This window comes from Apostichopus japonicus, chromosome 10 (genome assembly GCF_037975245.1).
Source record: "Apostichopus japonicus isolate 1M-3 chromosome 10, ASM3797524v1, whole genome shotgun sequence".
NCBI classification, from domain to species: Eukaryota; Metazoa; Echinodermata; class Holothuroidea; order Aspidochirotida; family Stichopodidae; genus Apostichopus; species Apostichopus japonicus.
In genome coordinates, this window is record NC_092570.1 from 9,334,217 (window position 1) to 9,351,532 (window position 17,316).

Consider the following 17,316-nt stretch of genomic DNA (forward strand, 5'->3'; position numbering starts at 1 on the left):
GTACTGTTCGGAATCAAACGGTTTGTACTTTCGTCACTATATGATTATTCCCAAAAATAGAAATTGCAACAGAATTCTCGTCACGGATACACCTACCGATGTGACTGAAATCGTTACTCGATCTGTTCACTGATTGATATGATTTCTTCCGGAACATCTTAAACTTAGATTGCTTATTTCCCAAAAAAAAATAAAAGTAAGAGAAAAAAAAGGACTAACAAATAAAGATGCATCATAATATGTATAATACTTCCACCAAATTTCTTTCATTGTTGTGAGTTTAAGTAAAACCTGTTCAATTGTATTACTAAAGAATATGTTAACAATGGCATTGCATCTGATATTAAAGTAGTCCGGTCATTTATAGCTTTCTATTGATATTGCTAGCCGTACGCCAGGCATCAAAAGAGAGGAACATCATTTACATCGTCAGAGAATGCAACATTTTCAATCCAAGTCCAAGATAAGAATGTTTTGAGCTAAACCAATTGATCGAATATAGGTATTTATCATGCTTAAAGTGGCAACAGTTACCCTGCAGTGATAAAAGAATCGTACAACAAACGGGTTTAAATACGTGCGTTTTGCGACATTGGCCTTTGGTCACAGAATATTCGTCCATAGCCTGTACAATTTACTACGCTTCTTCTACAAGCGATCTTCTTATTTATAAGCTTATCTCTGTCGGAAGGTTAACCACTCGGTTGATTTAGAAAATGGTCACCATAAATGGTGGACTATCTGTACTACTACATTTGCCATACAAAAATTGTTTCTCATGCAACCCCGTCCAACAACTATATTACTATCTAATCTAAAGCCTAATGTGCTTGACATTGACCATCACCGCAGTACATTGTATCCATGCAGGATTATACAATGGGAACGTCAGAGTGGTAGATAACGCGTATGTCGTTAACTTCCACTCCTCGGAAAACTCCGCTAAAGTCGTCTCGAGTACCAGTGGTTCCGTCAGTGTAGTGTGTAATTAGGGTAGCCGTGTACGGAAGGTCCATGGTGTATCGGTTACCAACGATCTCGGCGATTTTGGAGGATTTAGGTTTCACAGCGATTTCAACCTCTATGGTGTCAGTTGTAGTCTCAGCTGTTGCACTGCCCCATTCTTGAGACATAGAAGTACTGGCAGAAACAGTAACCTGCATTGAAAAATTAAAAAATTCCATTCGGTGGTAAACATAAATCCGAGAGAGAGAGTCGCGCATTAAGTATTTGGTCGCCGTGTGGAGGAAGAAAGAAAGGGTGTTGTTGAATTATTCGATATACAACAAGAGTAATGGGATAGAGAGCCCGGTAATTCCTGAAGCCAGTAACACGGCAGCGTTATACGCTTCCATTCATACTTCGTCTTCAGAAGATCATGCATTATCACACTAAGTTCTTACGCAATAACTCCCGTCACAATTTTCTAGGGACAGTTTACATGCTTATGAAATTCCGGTTCCTTTTTGCGAGAATCTACGTTTCCAATACTTATAACCTCTGAGTGGCTGTAAACATGTCAAAGTACCACACCAGAAGTCAATTCAACAGTAAAACATAAAAACATTCATAATCTCTATATAAATATGCGCAAATTTTCCATTCTTCCAGAGCGTCCGATTGTTGACAGCGGTATCGAAGTAAATCACACTTATCCCTAACTCCATCCGATGACAACATCGCCATTTAATCTCACAGCATTTTAACACGTTTCAATCAATTGCATCATAAAGATATATATTAGCGTAATTAACAGAAACAGACGTTCTTGCATAGTGACGATCCCAACTCGTAATCGACATTTTAGTATTGATGTGGTGGCTGCTACTGTTGTCATTGTTTTTGTTACTTTGCAATCCTCCATTTTACATTGTTAACATGGCAGTGTGAAAGGGGTTATGTAAAACATCGTTACCATGGAAACCAAAAGTACTCACCTCTCCACCGGCAACAAATGGAATTCCTGCGCTAACAGTGGTCTCTACGCCAATTTCAAGACCCACCGAGTTCCCCCAAGAGTATTCCTGTGAAAATTCGTATGACACCGAACGTCCCGCTTTCTGCGTGCTGTCTCCGTTATTCACCAATGTGGTTCGTGAAATGCTCTCTGGTTCGTTGGCAACGATTTTCCTGTCGTCAAAATGGTAAACAACATTCTGGATGGTATAGCTGGATGCTGGTTTACCCGTCATGTAATTCACAATGTCAGACTTCAACACGTATGCAGTAGCCCCCATTCCTGAATAACTTTGAACGGTCCACATCGCCTGTACACTTTGTCCGTCGCTGTTTAGAGCGGCAGCCTCTGACACTGTGCAAGCTTGATATCCTCCACTACCTCTATCGTCCCAGATAAACACCCATTTACCTGGTGTCGTGTATTCCGCCTTCACACATCGCATAGAGTCGGTAGGTGGCTTTTGCCAGTGGTTTCTCATCGCAACATGTCCCAGCGCTCGATAACCCGCCGGGCAAATCGGTTGATAGAATGCACCGTCCCACTGCCCTCCTGTTCCTACGTCTTTGTATATTTGCCGAAAATCTACGGGTGCTTTTAAGGCATCTTCCTTGAGAGCTTTGACGACAAATCCCCTCACAGGTTCCTGAGTGGTCGCTGGATAGGCTATGTCTCCCAATGAATACGTGCCAGTCTTACCTCTGCTTCTCCAGACCGAGATACCTTTGTAAGCACCGGTCATTCGATCAGTCCAAATAACGTCTTTGTCTGGTGTCTCGTAAACATTGAACACGAAATTGTCGGCACCGAAACTGACTTCCTGGTGGTTTTTGACAAATTGGCCGTTCAGCAATACTGGCGATCCACTCGGGAAATTGTAGTTTCCAACAGCGGTGAAGGTGAAGGCGTCAAGAGCATACGTATCGCTACCAGATGGGTAGTTTGAATACAAGGTCAAAGCTTCATAACAACCAGATCCTCTGTCATTCCATAGAAACGTGTACGTTCCAGCGCCTGTTGTTACGTATTGGTTTGTAACACACCTTTGTAAGACAGAAGAAATGTCACACAAAATAATGTGAACAGACGGCTGTATTCCGGTATAGTTCACCTAATTGCTTCGTTCTTTGTGATAATTCCTTGCTTAATTTCAAGTTTATCTAAATGTCGTATAAGGGAGGAGGTATAGTTTCAATGAAACGAGGGTAATGATTACAAACACTATAGTGACGATGAATTTTTAGGAATGGTAAAAAGAATTAAAAAAATATATATTAAAAAAAAAGACCAATAATCCCATTACCAATTCGGAAAAAACAAGCCAAACAACATGAAAATAAAAAACATGAAAGAAACTGACATTCAATATAATAAACAATTTTGAAGTCTCGATTCTATAGACGATTGGCACCTACCGATACAAGTCTAAACTTGGCAGCGTATACCAACTTTTGATCGCCGCAAATCCCAAGCAGGTGTATCCACTAGGTGGGTTCAACTTCAGGAATCGTCCATCGTATGCTCCACCACTTCCACGATCTCTCCAAACCTCTGTAAAGCTGACAGGAGCAGCCAGAGCACCGGCTTCCATCTCCTTGACGAGGATAGCGGAGGTAGAAGGCTTCGCTGAATTTGTACTGGGAACACCTGCGTCTCCGAGAATGTAGTAGCCGCTCTCTATTGCTTTTGGGCGCCATATTGTTATACCTTTGTATGACCCTGTGCCTCTATCATCCCATATCCAGTCATAGTCAGATACACGTTTAAAAACGATGGGTGGAGTTTCACCTTCGACAAAAAAAAAAAAAAAACGAAAACATGCGTACGAATATTCACTTGAGCGCCATGTATCGCGATATCGATTCATAATTCGATAATACCATGGTAAGGGATAATGATACTCCATGCGATAAAAAATGTAATTTGCATATTGTTAACTGTTTAAATTAAGGTCGTATATTCCCATGCAGTTTTACAAGACATTACAAGCGGAATCCACTGGTGAATAGGGGTGGATGTGAACATACCCCTCCCGTTTAACAACTCCCAATCCACCCTCCCTCCTTTCTTCTATTCACCCTAAGTAATTTAATTGTTTCTCATCGAAACGTGCCAAGCAACGTTTTTCTTGTCCTGATATTTTATGGTCTTGTATAAGTTGTTTACACACATTATCATTAATTCAATGAAAAAATATATAGGCTACGATAACGCAGAATTGGATCCTTATCTCATGATTATTAAACTATTTATTTCTGTTAAATCAAAAATCAAAGATAATTATAATGATCATGACTACCTTTTTTCCTACGAATTTATGTCTTTTCATTGTTGTATCAATGAATACCATTGAAGTTTTTAAGATATTTAATTATTTCTTATCGATTCGTGCCAAGCAACGTTTTTCTTGTCCCGGCTGATATTTTACGGTCTTGTATAAGTTGTTACACACATTATCATAAATTCAATGAAAACATATAGTTTAAATAGTTGTGTATGTGTGTTTTGGTGTTTGTGTTTGTCCTATTTTGCCAGTATTTATTCCTATTTTGCCAGTATTTATACAAAGTCTACCTATAGAGCCGAAGCCACGGAAGGAAGCATGACAGTACACCTATCGTACATAATTTCCCCATTCCCCTTTCCTTATGGGCCACCCGCAGGACTAACATCAGCAAACATTTGTGCCAATGAGGTTGAGGTTAAGGAGAGGCCGTGACATCTCTTCTATTAGCCATCGACCTAACTTACCCTTGCACGTGATTCTCCGCTTAAAATAGTGAGTAAATAATGAATGCAGTCAGTTATGAAAATTAAATATTTGTTAATCATATTGAAAAAGTAAATCACTAATTTCAGTTTTTTATTAAATTAACCTTTAGGCTACTTAGTTATTCAAAAAAAATAGTTGACTAGCCACTCAGTGAACTGCACAATCATTGGAGTTTAGTATCAACTCCCGTCCGCAAAGTACTTAGCAAACTTAACCAAAATTAAAGCAATTGAGATTTCCTCCCCAAAAAAATGCACTTGAATTATCACTGATAAAACAAAAGACTTTTTATATTAATGCTTTTTTTCAACACATTAGATTTAAATGGTGTATAAGAAGTATGAAAGTGTGCTTGATGAAGCATTCATGAAGCAGGTCAATTTAAATGGTATAAATGGAAGTACATTTTCTATAAACTCACCGAATGAGAACCCTGCCGCAACAAAGAAGGTAAGAACTGCCAAGAACTTCATGCTGGAATTCGTTCTGGTGATAAAAGGAGCTGTCAGATTTCGTCTGCATCCACAAAGTTCTATTCTCTTGTTCAGAATAACTGATTACGAGGGTTCGGCGTTGCTCTTATAGAATTACTGTGACACATCTCTTAACATTTGATAATGTAAGGGGAGGAGTTTATACGCGTCCCATCGATGACGTGACGTATGAGGTCTTCAAATGATGACAACGAACTGATTTGAGCTTAACAATCGTTAATATTCAACGCAAAACGTCTCACGGATAGTAGAAGGTGGAGGTGAATAGTCAGATAGCAACTTAAATTATCGGTCAATTATTCCCCCTCCCCGCCCCAACCCTGGGGTATTTGATTGGGGTTTGACTTTCTATTCGTGTCGAGATCATATAGCGATATTACGTATACATCTGATCGAGTAAGTAATTTTCACAAAAGTAATAACCAATGAATTTATCGATAATAATGAAATATGATTACACAATACCACCTAGGAAACTTCATTTCTGCGTACAAACATTGCACCCTAGTAGTGTAACGGTTAATGAGGTGTTTATGCCGTGGTATAGTTAAATACCAGATTAAAATATAATATCCTAATAAAAGATAAAGTGGAAATTTAACTGTAATTTGAACCGCCCGTGCATTAAACAGCGTTTTTCATATTATCATTGAGTAGCTTTACATTATCATCGTGCAGTACTTTTATCTTGTCATTTTGTATATATATATATATATATATATATATATATATATATATATATATATATTATTGTCGTTTTCTTTTACATTATCATCAAGTGTTTAAACAGTATCATAGTGTACTTTAACATGATCATAGTTCAAATTAAAACTATCATCGTGTAGTTTTATATTAAGATCGTATACTTTTACGTAATCCTGCTTCACTTTTGCATAATTATCGTAAGTTGTGGCCCTCTAGGCGTTCCATATATACCATACCATAAATTCGGCCCGGTATATTATAAGAGATCAAGCGTGAACCATTTCGGGGGACTTTGACTTTATTATCTTGAAATATAACTCCACAAAAGATCAAGTATCCGTTAATAACTCTGAAACTTTTCGATTAATCAAAATGGCTGCATACCAGCACAATCACTATTTTCTATAGGCTAACAGAAGCAAATTACTGCGATAATTCAATACAAAATCTATCTGTGATAGAAAATGGTTATAAATACCAAAAAAGGGAGCTAAATAAATCAATTGCATGTTGAATACACCCAAGAGTTGCTGGTAAGAAGTCTTAAATAATGTAAGAGTAGGCCTGAAAGCACCGAGATAGAACGGATTAATATGAAGGACTTCTTTACATAGTGACAGTGTTTTACCTCTGTGGAAATGCGTGGGCAAACGTCATGTACAAACGCGTCAGGTGTTGCAGAAAGTCAGTTTCACCATGGAGCTTTCGTTAATATAGCTCCATGCTTTCACACAAACAATATTCTGTTAGTCTAGGCGCAGAGAAAACAACAAAACAAATTATTGACGTGGTTAGAGTTCTGTATTGTATGTGGAATGTTATTCTTGAAAAGTTATAATCCAAGAAAAACGAAATATTCGAGTGCTAGCATTATTGCAAAAGTGAGAAAAATCTAGAGAATCTGACAACTTATGATTTGAGATTTGTTTGATGATTATAGATAAGTGCAAAAAATCAAATCGAAGAAAGGATTTGTATCACGCTGTGTAAATTGTTGAAGTTTTTCCGTTTCTTGTGGTTTTGTGGTTTTGTCTTTTAGGGCAAGAGATTAATAACTTTATAACTCAACACGTATACTGCTTGCGCCCAAATGAGACAACTATGTTCCATTCAAAGGGAGGAGAGTGTGATATGAAGTATCCGTTAATATTTTGCGATCAAATAAAGTTATGTGATAACACGAATATGTTATGTCATAGTGTCATTACAGGATCTGAAACCTTTCACTATCTCTTACCTTCATGTTGAATTTTTAATTGTTTGACACACTACAGTAGGCCTAGCTGCTTATTTATTATTCTGCGACATGTTTTACTTTGTTCAAATAACACTTACTGTTGGTGGAATAAGTTTAAATTCTATACTGCACCGAAACATAATTTTCCAATGTGCAATTACGTAGCACCATGTATCTGCACAAGTGCCTAACCTTTGTTCACAGAAAGTCTTGATGTTGTAGATCTGTACAATAGAGATTTGTACAGCAATTATCAAAGTGGCCAGTGAACTTTGGCGTTTTTGCGAGTGTATTTTTAGTCACGATCCCCAAATAGAGAGTACTTATAATATATTTGTTTAGGATTGAGAAGAAGCCCGTAATCTTTGGTAGAGATCAATCTGTTTGCTGAATACAAGAAAAGTGTCCATCTTGGTTATCAGCTTCCAGTGTGAATATTGTTTGTCATATCTCAATGCTTTTTACTGGACTACTTTGAAGTATATTGTCCATCCTGGCTATATACGCTAGGGATGCACCGGATCCAATTTTTTGGATCCGACCGGAACAGGATTTTGCCGGATAGTACATGAAATCCGGCCGGAACCGGATTTTTTCATTACACAAAAGAAGAAAATAAGAAGTAGAAGTATGAGACAAGGAGCAAATCTTAGGTGAGGTATACGCATATTATAAAGTTTATAACAGTAGTTGTATTATTTTGGTTGATCTTTAGAAACAGTGGGTCAGACCGTTGAGAAAATTAAATTAAACATGTTAAACCTAATTTTTCCTTACTTTGAAATGTTTGAAAAATATCCGGCCGAAACGTTATAATTGCTCACTATCCGGCCGGATAGTCAGGCCGGACCGGATATCCGGTGCATCCCTAATATACGCTACAGCCTAGTGTATCACATTCACTTAAGAGTATTCATGTATAGCATCATCGAAACCCCACTGCAGTTTTGCTGTCTGGTTTTTCCCTGTTGCCGACTGAACTCACATTATTTCAACGTCAGTGTCGTCATTTATTATACAGAACGTACAAACTCTTTATAAGGAGAGGACCGAAACGTTTATTGACAATATTTCGATACATGTCTTTGTAACTGTTTGGATACTGTTTCTGCCAACTGTATTTGAATTCTTCCCCGAGACTGTCCTTGTGTATTGGCTATAATATCGTAATTCTGCACATAGGAAATGGTGTAGTACGTGAAACTTCTGTCATATATAGTTAACCGTTTATCGGTCACTCTCCTTCTGTGTTTGATATAGAGAGACAAATGTGCACTCGTCAACGTTTTGCAGTTTGCACATTACTATAGCAGTAAATGAAGAAAATGGAATAACCTTTCAAAAGGAGACTTAATCCATAATAATGATATCAATAGTCATACATGTGCATGCTCAATCATTATAGCCGAATAAAGGAGCGAATAAGATGATAAACTTTAGCCTTCCATTGTTTCAGATCTTATGCATTGATACGTGATTATCTATTTATCGTTAAGCTATAACAGTTACTACATTTATCGTATGTGTGTATATGGCCTATATACCACAGTTACCATATAGACAACGGTCTATTTCCTTTGAACCATTAGTAACACTTATATCCCATGCGTATTTTTTGCCGTGTTCCTTATAAATACTACAAATAGAAATTATACACGCACATAGTTATTCTTTTTGATCTCTGTTGTTAGGTTCTTATTCATCGTTTACCTTATTGTGCACGAGATATAGCCTACTGTTACTATAAATCACCGTATTAGGTCCAGAAATCGGGGCCGTAAACATCAAAAACAGTAACGAAATGAACTGGATACACAAGAAATGAATGACTTCGTTAAGTGTCCGTAAATCCGTAAAATAAATAGTCGTGTTCGCAGCGTCCTCATCCATAAAAATTTGTATAATTCGAAGCCGTTCTCCAAGTCTAGGTAGCACAGTTTGTGCATTTTGAGAAAAAAAATGACCTCTGCATACAAAAATAATCTCCATTATTTCAACTAAACCAATGTCTTCTGAATCAGTATGAGTTATGACATTGATCAATTGCAAATGGTAATACTACGACATAGGTGGGCGCACTTTCAATTTACGCAAAAGATTGATATCCGTTGCACATGCAAAGTGACGACCCCAACTCGTAATCGACAGTTTAGTATTGATGTAGTGGCTTGCTACTGTTGTCATTGTTTTTGTTACTTTGCAATCCCCCATTTTACATTGTATACATGGCTGTGGGAAAGAGGTTATGTAAAACATCGTTACCATGCATACTAAAAGTACTCACCTGACCACTGGCAACAAATAGAATTCCTGCGCTAAAAGTGGTCACTACGCCAATTTCAAGACCCACCGAGTTCCCCGAGAGTATTCCTATCCTCCACTAACTCTATCGTCCCTAATAAACACCCATTTACCTGGTGTCGTGTATTCCGCCTTCACATCGCATAGAGTTGGTACGTGGCTCTTTCCAGTGGTTTCTCATCGCAACATTTCACAGGGCTCGATAACCCGCCGGGCAAACCGGTTGATAGAATCATGGAGCTATAAACAGATTATAGCTCCATGATAGAATGCACCGTCCCAGTGCGCTCCAGTTCCTGCGTCGTTGTATATTTGCCGAAAATCACATCTTTCTTGAGAGCTTTGACGACAAACCCCTTCACATGTTCCTCAGTGGTCCTTGGATAGGCTATGTCTCCCAATGAATACGTGCTAGTCTTACCTAGTTACATCTACTTCTCCAAACCAGGGAGCTGCTTAGAGTAGCAGCTCCCTGTCCAAACTGAGATACCATTGTAAGCACCGCTCATTCGATCAGTCCAAATAACGTCTTTGTCTGGTGTCTCATAAACATTGAACAAAAACATTCAACTGCTCATTCTTGAATGAGGATCTAATTCAAATTCGCCCTCATTTTTCACTTTCGGCGTGCAGACTAACACAACACTCTCGCTAGTAGTAGTAATAAGTACAACGATCTATTGCATAAAATAAGTTCGTGTCGTTGAAATTTTCCCAGAATACGACAAGATCGGGATTTTTCGGGGGTTAACGAGGGGCAGTTTGTATACACACTACAGTAAATAGGGCAACAACGTTTGAAATTGGGTCTATTTTTGGAAATAGTCACCGGATTGTAGAATATGTAGCGGTGTAAATAGGGGAATTCATTTTTGAAATGTGGAAATGCTGGTTATTGATCGCACCTGCCATGCCATGTTCAAGGCAACTAATATGATATAACCTTTTAAGAGTCTGTAATCCTAGATGAGTTTTTGGCATACGCTCTACGAGTTATTGCCAAGACTACTCTTTTATATTCCTGTTTTTTGTCTGCTGATGTAGAGAATAAGGCAAGGAAAACGGGAGATAAGAGGAAAGGGAAATGACATCCTGCCATATCTTTTTCGCACAAAGAATAAACTGCTCAGAAATATTGCCAATCACAACAAAGTTCTCTAATAGAAGCTTAGCTGAGCTTCTGTAGCATTGCTGCTCTTGATGTCTTATATATCCGGACAGACACTTTCCATCGTTTTGCCTTGTTAATCTGTTACGTCATAGTGCCATTGCATGATCTGAAATCTTTCTCTTTGCTCTTTCCTTCATGTTTCCATGGTGGAATATTATTAACCATCATAGTATGTTTTCAGTGTCAACACAAATATTGTCATATTCTCAATATAAGTCGGAAATGAAGGGAAGAACAATGAGAAAGTTATTTCATGCTTCACTATTTTAGATTCAGCATTTACAAAAGCCATCTCTATTCAATGCAGAAATTACACATTGTAATAAATGAAGAAACAAGAATAAATGGAGTGACTCGATGATGTCATATTTAGACTTGATCAAGTCTTCGGCCTTGAGTGTAATGTACTGAAGCGAACCGCGGATTGGCGGGGAAATTACCGGATTTAGGGTCCTTCGCTTTGAACTCATAAGTTATAAATGAGGATGCAAGAGTGTTCTTGCGTTGAAACAACGGCTGACTTTTATTACAAACTCTACACAATGGTAAATGAAAATATACAAATGAAGAATAAGTCATGACACATGACAATATACGGTTAATGGCTTTGTATAATAAATGGCTCTTTACTCCTAATTAAACTTGGGGGAAAACCTATACTCATTCTGTGAAATATGCACAGAACCTGTGCTCAAACTAAGTAATATTCATACAACATGAATACAAATACAATTAATACCAATAACAGAACTCTATCTGTATCTTAAATACTCAAGCTACGAAATACCAGTCTCGCAATAACTGCACGAAGTGTAAAATAAACAATGTAAAATGAACATTATGAAATAATCTGCATATGAATAATATAAACGTTTGCCAACAGGCGAGGAATTTTACACCTTCGTAATGGCCAGCCTAGGGCAACACATGCCAGCTGCAACACATTATAGGCCTTTTCACCGTACTGTTCCTAGACAGCAGGAATTTACACCTCCTGAACCCACAAACTCTCAAGAGACTTGGCACTCTATAGCTATCCATAAAGGCTAAGATTAAAAGGACAAGCTCTGAGACAACTCTATAAGTACAACAGTAACAATCATGTTCAAAATACAAAATACAAATACAGTATACGCTCTTTACACCGCGAGCAGTACAATACTCAAAATACAGGTACAGTAAAAATAATAATACAACTGAACTGTCAATACAGTACAATACACGTAACTGTTAATAACTCTCTGTATACTGAAACTCAAGGTACTGTAACACTACAGTATAAAAGTACGCAATATTACACACGTGTTTAACAATACACAACCACTGATCTACACAGTGTACACAACACACGCTATAAACCCATAGGACCAAGGTCCAAAACACAACCTATCATAGGCTTTGTACAGTGAAGTACAACCTAGCCAAACACTTAAAAACTGATTCAATTAATTAACAATAAGGGTACATACGGTGGTAAACAATACAATATTTATGACTTAATATCTTACTAAAAATGTGTGAAGCTCGCTCGCGGTAACGAAGAAAAGGAAGTTAGCCAAACCACAGAAGCTGGGAATGAGGAGGGCACACGCTATGTCAAGAGAAACCGTAGACAGCTACTTTAATGAGCTTGAAACAATCATCACCAAATATTCCCTAACAGATAAACCCCGTCTGATATTCAACGTTGATGAAACTGGGTTTCAGACAGACCATTCCCCGTCCAAATGCATTGGCTCCTGAAACCTCAGAATACAATTACATCAGTGCTCTAACAACCGCCTGGAATGTTGTCCTGTGAGTAGTTCTTAATGTTTTTGGTCACACATTGTGTCCCCTTTTCAATCAGTCACCATAGGCATATGTACCCCCCTCCTCCCTCTGTTCCCCCCCCCCCCCAAAATGGGGTTTTCATCATACTCAACATTCAAAGTGAGGAAATTGCATATGGACATCTTGTGAATCAAGGAAAGTATATTACATTTTACACCCATCTATTTGCAGCAATCTTGCACCTTTTTGACTCACTTTGAGAAATGTTCAACTTAAAAAGCTTCCTAGAGGTTCCATTAGTAATTACTAATGGAACCTCTAGGAAGCTTTTTCCATCAGACAGGGGCTACGTGCTAGCGTGTAAAAGGGAATTTCATTTTATCAACTCAAGGGCCATAGACATTTGAATTTGGGGCTCATAAAAACTGACTTAAGAAATTTTAAAATTTATTATGTAAAACCATAATTTGGAAGATGTTCTTGAAAAAAACAGTAATTGAATTTCTCTTAACAAGCTACTGGCTGACTATAATTCCAAAGTTATATGCATATAGACAAGGGTACAATCATTCATTGCACATTTCATTCAATACTGTGCATATTTCAATGTCATATTAATATTTGCAATGTAGTGTCTGCTTCTGCAATAATTCACTAAATTAAAAGACTTTTAATAATTTAAAAGGAATGTTTAACCAGTACATACATGTACAGTGTGTACTGTACATGGTTGTGAACAGTGTGTATTTATTTAGTGCTTGGTGTAAAATAACACTGTACTGAACATATACACACATACATAGTACACTCTGTACATGTATGCACTGGTTCACATTCATTTTATATTCTGATATAGGGTTGGGTAGAGGATGTGGGTGGGAGGGGGATGGATTACATGCATACAGACAATTTGAAACAGAAGATTACCATAACAAATAATTCAGTATACCTTGAATGCATGTTTATGCAGTCTCTTACAGTAAAAGTCAGTCACATACTGTATGCATATACAAATCTGCATAGTGCACTATGGGGAGGGTGTTTGGAGGGGGGGGGGGGGAGTCAAAGAGTATTAGACAGAACAATTTTAATAAATACATTTCAATAGTTTCTAATGTTGTTTAACATGGTCTCCTTGAATGAAGATACAATACCACTGTTTGCCCTCACAAGCATGTGTCTGTAGAGCTGATGTAACTCTCATATACGCCACTTTAAGCCGCTCATCAGAGCATTAATAATTTATAAAATAGATATTTTAGCTCATTCTTTGCATCATCATTATACATATCTTACTAGTTTTGTATTGAAAACAACAAAAATTTGACCTTGAAATGCTCAAAATAGCCCAAAATATTGGTAAAATGTGATGTTTGAGGGCGCTGTTCACAGGCATCCTTGGGCATATGACCCTGAAAGTGCAGTTTATTTGTAGTCCTTAAGCTAGTGGACCACCCTCTTAATTGTTAAGCACCTGTATGCTAATGCTAAGAAGTTGTCATTTGAATTACTCAAATCGGCTTGTGCAAGCATTTTCATACATATGAACCAAGTGATTTTCGCAATTTTCCAGTTGTCAATTTGAGTAGATAACACAAAATACACAACTTTTTGACTTGAGTTTTTAAAAATAGGGTCAATACACTCCTCAAAAATGGTATTCAAAGAAAAATTGAAATTTACCCACAGCCCCAATTTGGACTTCGAAATAGGGCCAGAAGTGAGATTTCTTAAGTTTGAGGGCGCTGTTCGTCAAAACGTACGACCAGCTTGACATTTTTTTTAACTTTTCCCGTGCAACTACCACTGGACAAGTATCCTATGCAAATAAAAACTCAAACATGCCTTTGCTTGTGAATATAGAGCACACTCAAAGTAGGGCCAGAAAAGGCCCCTATCTCATTTTCTGCCATTTTAATTACTTGTTACGAAAAATTGAGACCATAAATTTTCCTCAAGATTAGCTAAATTCAAAGACTGGGCACATGTCTTCCACAATATCTGCAATATCAGACATAAAATACTTTACATTTATGCAAAAGATGCCTCCAAACTTGACACAAATTTAACGCTCTTAAAATGCAATCTGGATTTGGTTGCTAGGCGGGACCGTATCCTAGCCACCAAAATTTTTCAAAGTTTTTTTGCCCAATTTCATCCTTTGAGACATGTGGCAAGACACCATATCAATTTCAGGCAATTCTGAGGGGGTCGACGTGGAATCTACCCAAAAATCTGTTGATTTGGCATGGATTGACCCTGATGTCTTCCCATTCAAACTGACACTGATTCGTTTTCAAAGTACTGTACTTTGAAAATGAGAATAATAAGCAAGAGAGTATTGCTCTGATTGGAGAAAATGTTCCAGCGATGGTGCACCGCAAGAGTAAATCATGAGTTAGATTCAACTCCCTTAGAGTGCCCCCTTTAAAGCAACTTTGAGACCAACTCCTTAAAGCTAAAATATTTTTCCTCCGATTGTACAGTTGTCTACAAATTAATTGCACATTGGTAAGACCAAAACCAAATGCGGGTTATGGTTGTACCTACCTGCAATTAATTTGTAGGAAACTGTATAATTGGAGGGGGGGGGGGGGGGAATTGAGCTGTAAAGTGGTGCTTTCAAACTTGCTTTTAAAGGGTCCCAAAGGTCATCACGTAGTTATGCAACCAAATTCTCATTGAGGCGTGCGAGGAAGGGGTGGGACGGAAGAAGTTTCAATTACAGTGTGTACTATCTATGCCTGACTAAAGCTCCACTGAATGTTAGTCAAGATAACAGTGCTACTGATTGATGTTCAAGAAGACAGTACAGTACATTAGCATGGAAACTTTTCTTTAGTACATAATAAGGAGGATAGCGCGAACGCAGTCCTCCACTACTAGAAATTATACGCCCGAGTTCTTTATGTTTGAAAGGATCGCAGATGTCAAATCAAGCGACGTGCAATGCTGTCTACAGTTGTAAGCTCCTAATTGGTCAAGAGTCTACAGTTCGTGCTTACCGTTATGAGTCCTCTTTCCCCATTGGTTGACAGTCTACAATAGTCTACAGTTTTACAGTTGCACCAATCGGAAGTTACGTTAGCTGCCTTACCAACAAATTTTGTCAGATCCGACAATTTGAGCAGTTCGTAGAATCAACGATGCTTTTATCTTCACAAGGTAAAAAGATACCTGCTCATTGCTTGTCAACGGAGCATTTCTTGCCTTTTTTCACGTTTTTTTAAGATAAAAATTAGTAATTTTGAGATTCCGAGTACAGGCGTGGCAAAGCCTAGCTCAACTATCTGGTAGCAGCTTAGTTCTGTGATTTTTAAAGTTTAGCAATAGACGCAACGCAATTTTTTTTTCAAGTTTCGCATTTAGAAATCTTGCTCCCTAAAATTAACCAAAATTACCTCAAAATATGATGCCACTACTCCCTGGAACTTGAGCTGCTTGACCTTAGAGACTCAGAGCATAGCAAATAGTAATTTCCAGAGGCAATGAATGTATACAATTTTGTATACTTTCACTTTCAATAGGCTTAATGCAGGGTTGTCCAACCTTTTGCAGAGGAGGGCCACATGGAATGATTATGATGAAGGAGGGGGCCGCATGAACCCTACGCTCGATTTTTCGATTTTTTGCCCGAAGCCCAAGGCAACAAAATGTGAGCACTGCGCGCGGAGCGCACTGAATTATTTTCCTTCCTGATAAAACAGATGAATAAAGTTCAGCCGCCCCCCCCCCCCCCCCGTCCGCTGAGAGAGTGTCACACAAACTGACCTGTATGCAGTTTTTTGGACCCAGGAGGTTCGAATGATTGATCATATAGCTTCAAATTGTTGTCAATAAATCTGCTGACTAAAATTTTGCACCGTAGAGCATCTCTGGCGGGCCGGACGCAACCCTGCGGCGGGCCGGACTGTGGCCCGCGGGCCGTAGGTTGGACAACCCTGGCTTAATGTGTCAATTTCGGGCCAGTATAAAGGAACGGCAATCAGCTTGGGTTGACATTGTACACAATTTTACGTAGTGTAGGAACAGAGCAATAAATATTTTGGGATTATTATTACATTTCGAAGATTTCACATTTATGAAAAACGCATACAGTTGAGTGATTTGGTTGGGGTTTCCCTAGATAAATTTCGTTCATCAAACTGTCAATCATGAGCCAACCATGCTAGTACCAGGCGCGTAGCCAAGGGGGGCGAAGGGGGCAGCCGCCCCCCCCCTTGAGCATATTTTTTAATTTTTTTTTTTAATGTTTTTATGATATCGATAGTATTTTCAAAAGAGAAAATGCTAAGATGCAACTTACAAGGCCTGGGAAGTGCCATTTCCAGCGAACTGGGAGGCATCTTCAGCCATAATTTTCTTGTACGCTTCGCGCCAACCATGGTGGCGCTATGCTTAGATAGTTTGCAATACCGAATCTACAGTTTCGCCCCTCCCTTGGCAAATTCCTGGCTACGCGCCTGGCTAGTACTACTAGTACTACCAACTTACTGCACTAGACTTGTTAGACTAAATAAAATAGTTATACAGCCTTCAATGTTACATCAATAAGATACGATTACCCCTTTTTGCAGTCAATATCTCCATGACGACTTGCCTCATAGAGCATCAAACAGGTGTATCAACAGTGAGATATGAGAACTAAATTGCCTTAAGTTAAGGCACATTTTTTATACAAGTAGGCCCCTACAGGTAGGGGCCCCTCAGAATGTAGGCGTTTTTTGTAAGTCACCTACAGCTCACCAGTTTTACATTATTGGGTAAAACAATGAATAATTGTGAAGATTATCTATTAACTTAGATTGCATTTGGGTCCAAACATGAAAATATTTTTTTTATTATTATTTTTTTGCATGGAGAAAAAACACACTAAAAAACACTTGCCCCTCAAAATGCTGGTCA

At 38.3% G+C, this 17,316-nt stretch overlaps 1 protein-coding gene across 1 annotated transcript; it reads right to left on the minus strand.

The window, feature by feature from the left end:
- Nucleotides 1-228: 228 nt before the first annotated feature.
- Nucleotides 229-5,374, minus strand: LOC139975199 (uncharacterized). The gene is made up of 4 exons (XM_071982893.1): nucleotides 5,152-5,374; nucleotides 3,373-3,745; nucleotides 1,938-3,000; nucleotides 229-1,157 (listed from the first exon to the last, which is right to left on the minus strand). Exons 1-4 carry the CDS (start codon nucleotides 5,201-5,203, stop codon nucleotides 873-875), a joined length of 1,773 nt encoding a protein of 590 aa, XP_071838994.1. The 5' UTR covers nucleotides 5,204-5,374; the 3' UTR covers nucleotides 229-872.
- Between the last annotated feature and the right edge of the window lie 11,942 nt (nucleotides 5,375-17,316).

Excerpts from the sequence above, each read along its gene's own strand:
- LOC139975199 (XM_071982893.1), bottom strand. The coding sequence starts at position 5,203 with ATGAAGTTCTTGGCAGTTCTTACCTTCTTTGTTGCGGCAGGGTTCTCA. Across the intron at positions 3,001-3,372 it reads CCAAGTTTAGACTTGTATCG|GTGTGTTACAAACCAATACG; the intron begins GTAGGTGCCAAT and ends TGTCTTACAAAG. Across the intron at positions 1,158-1,937 it reads CATTTGTTGCCGGTGGAGAG|GTTACTGTTTCTGCCAGTAC; the intron begins GTGAGTACTTTT and ends TTTTCAATGCAG.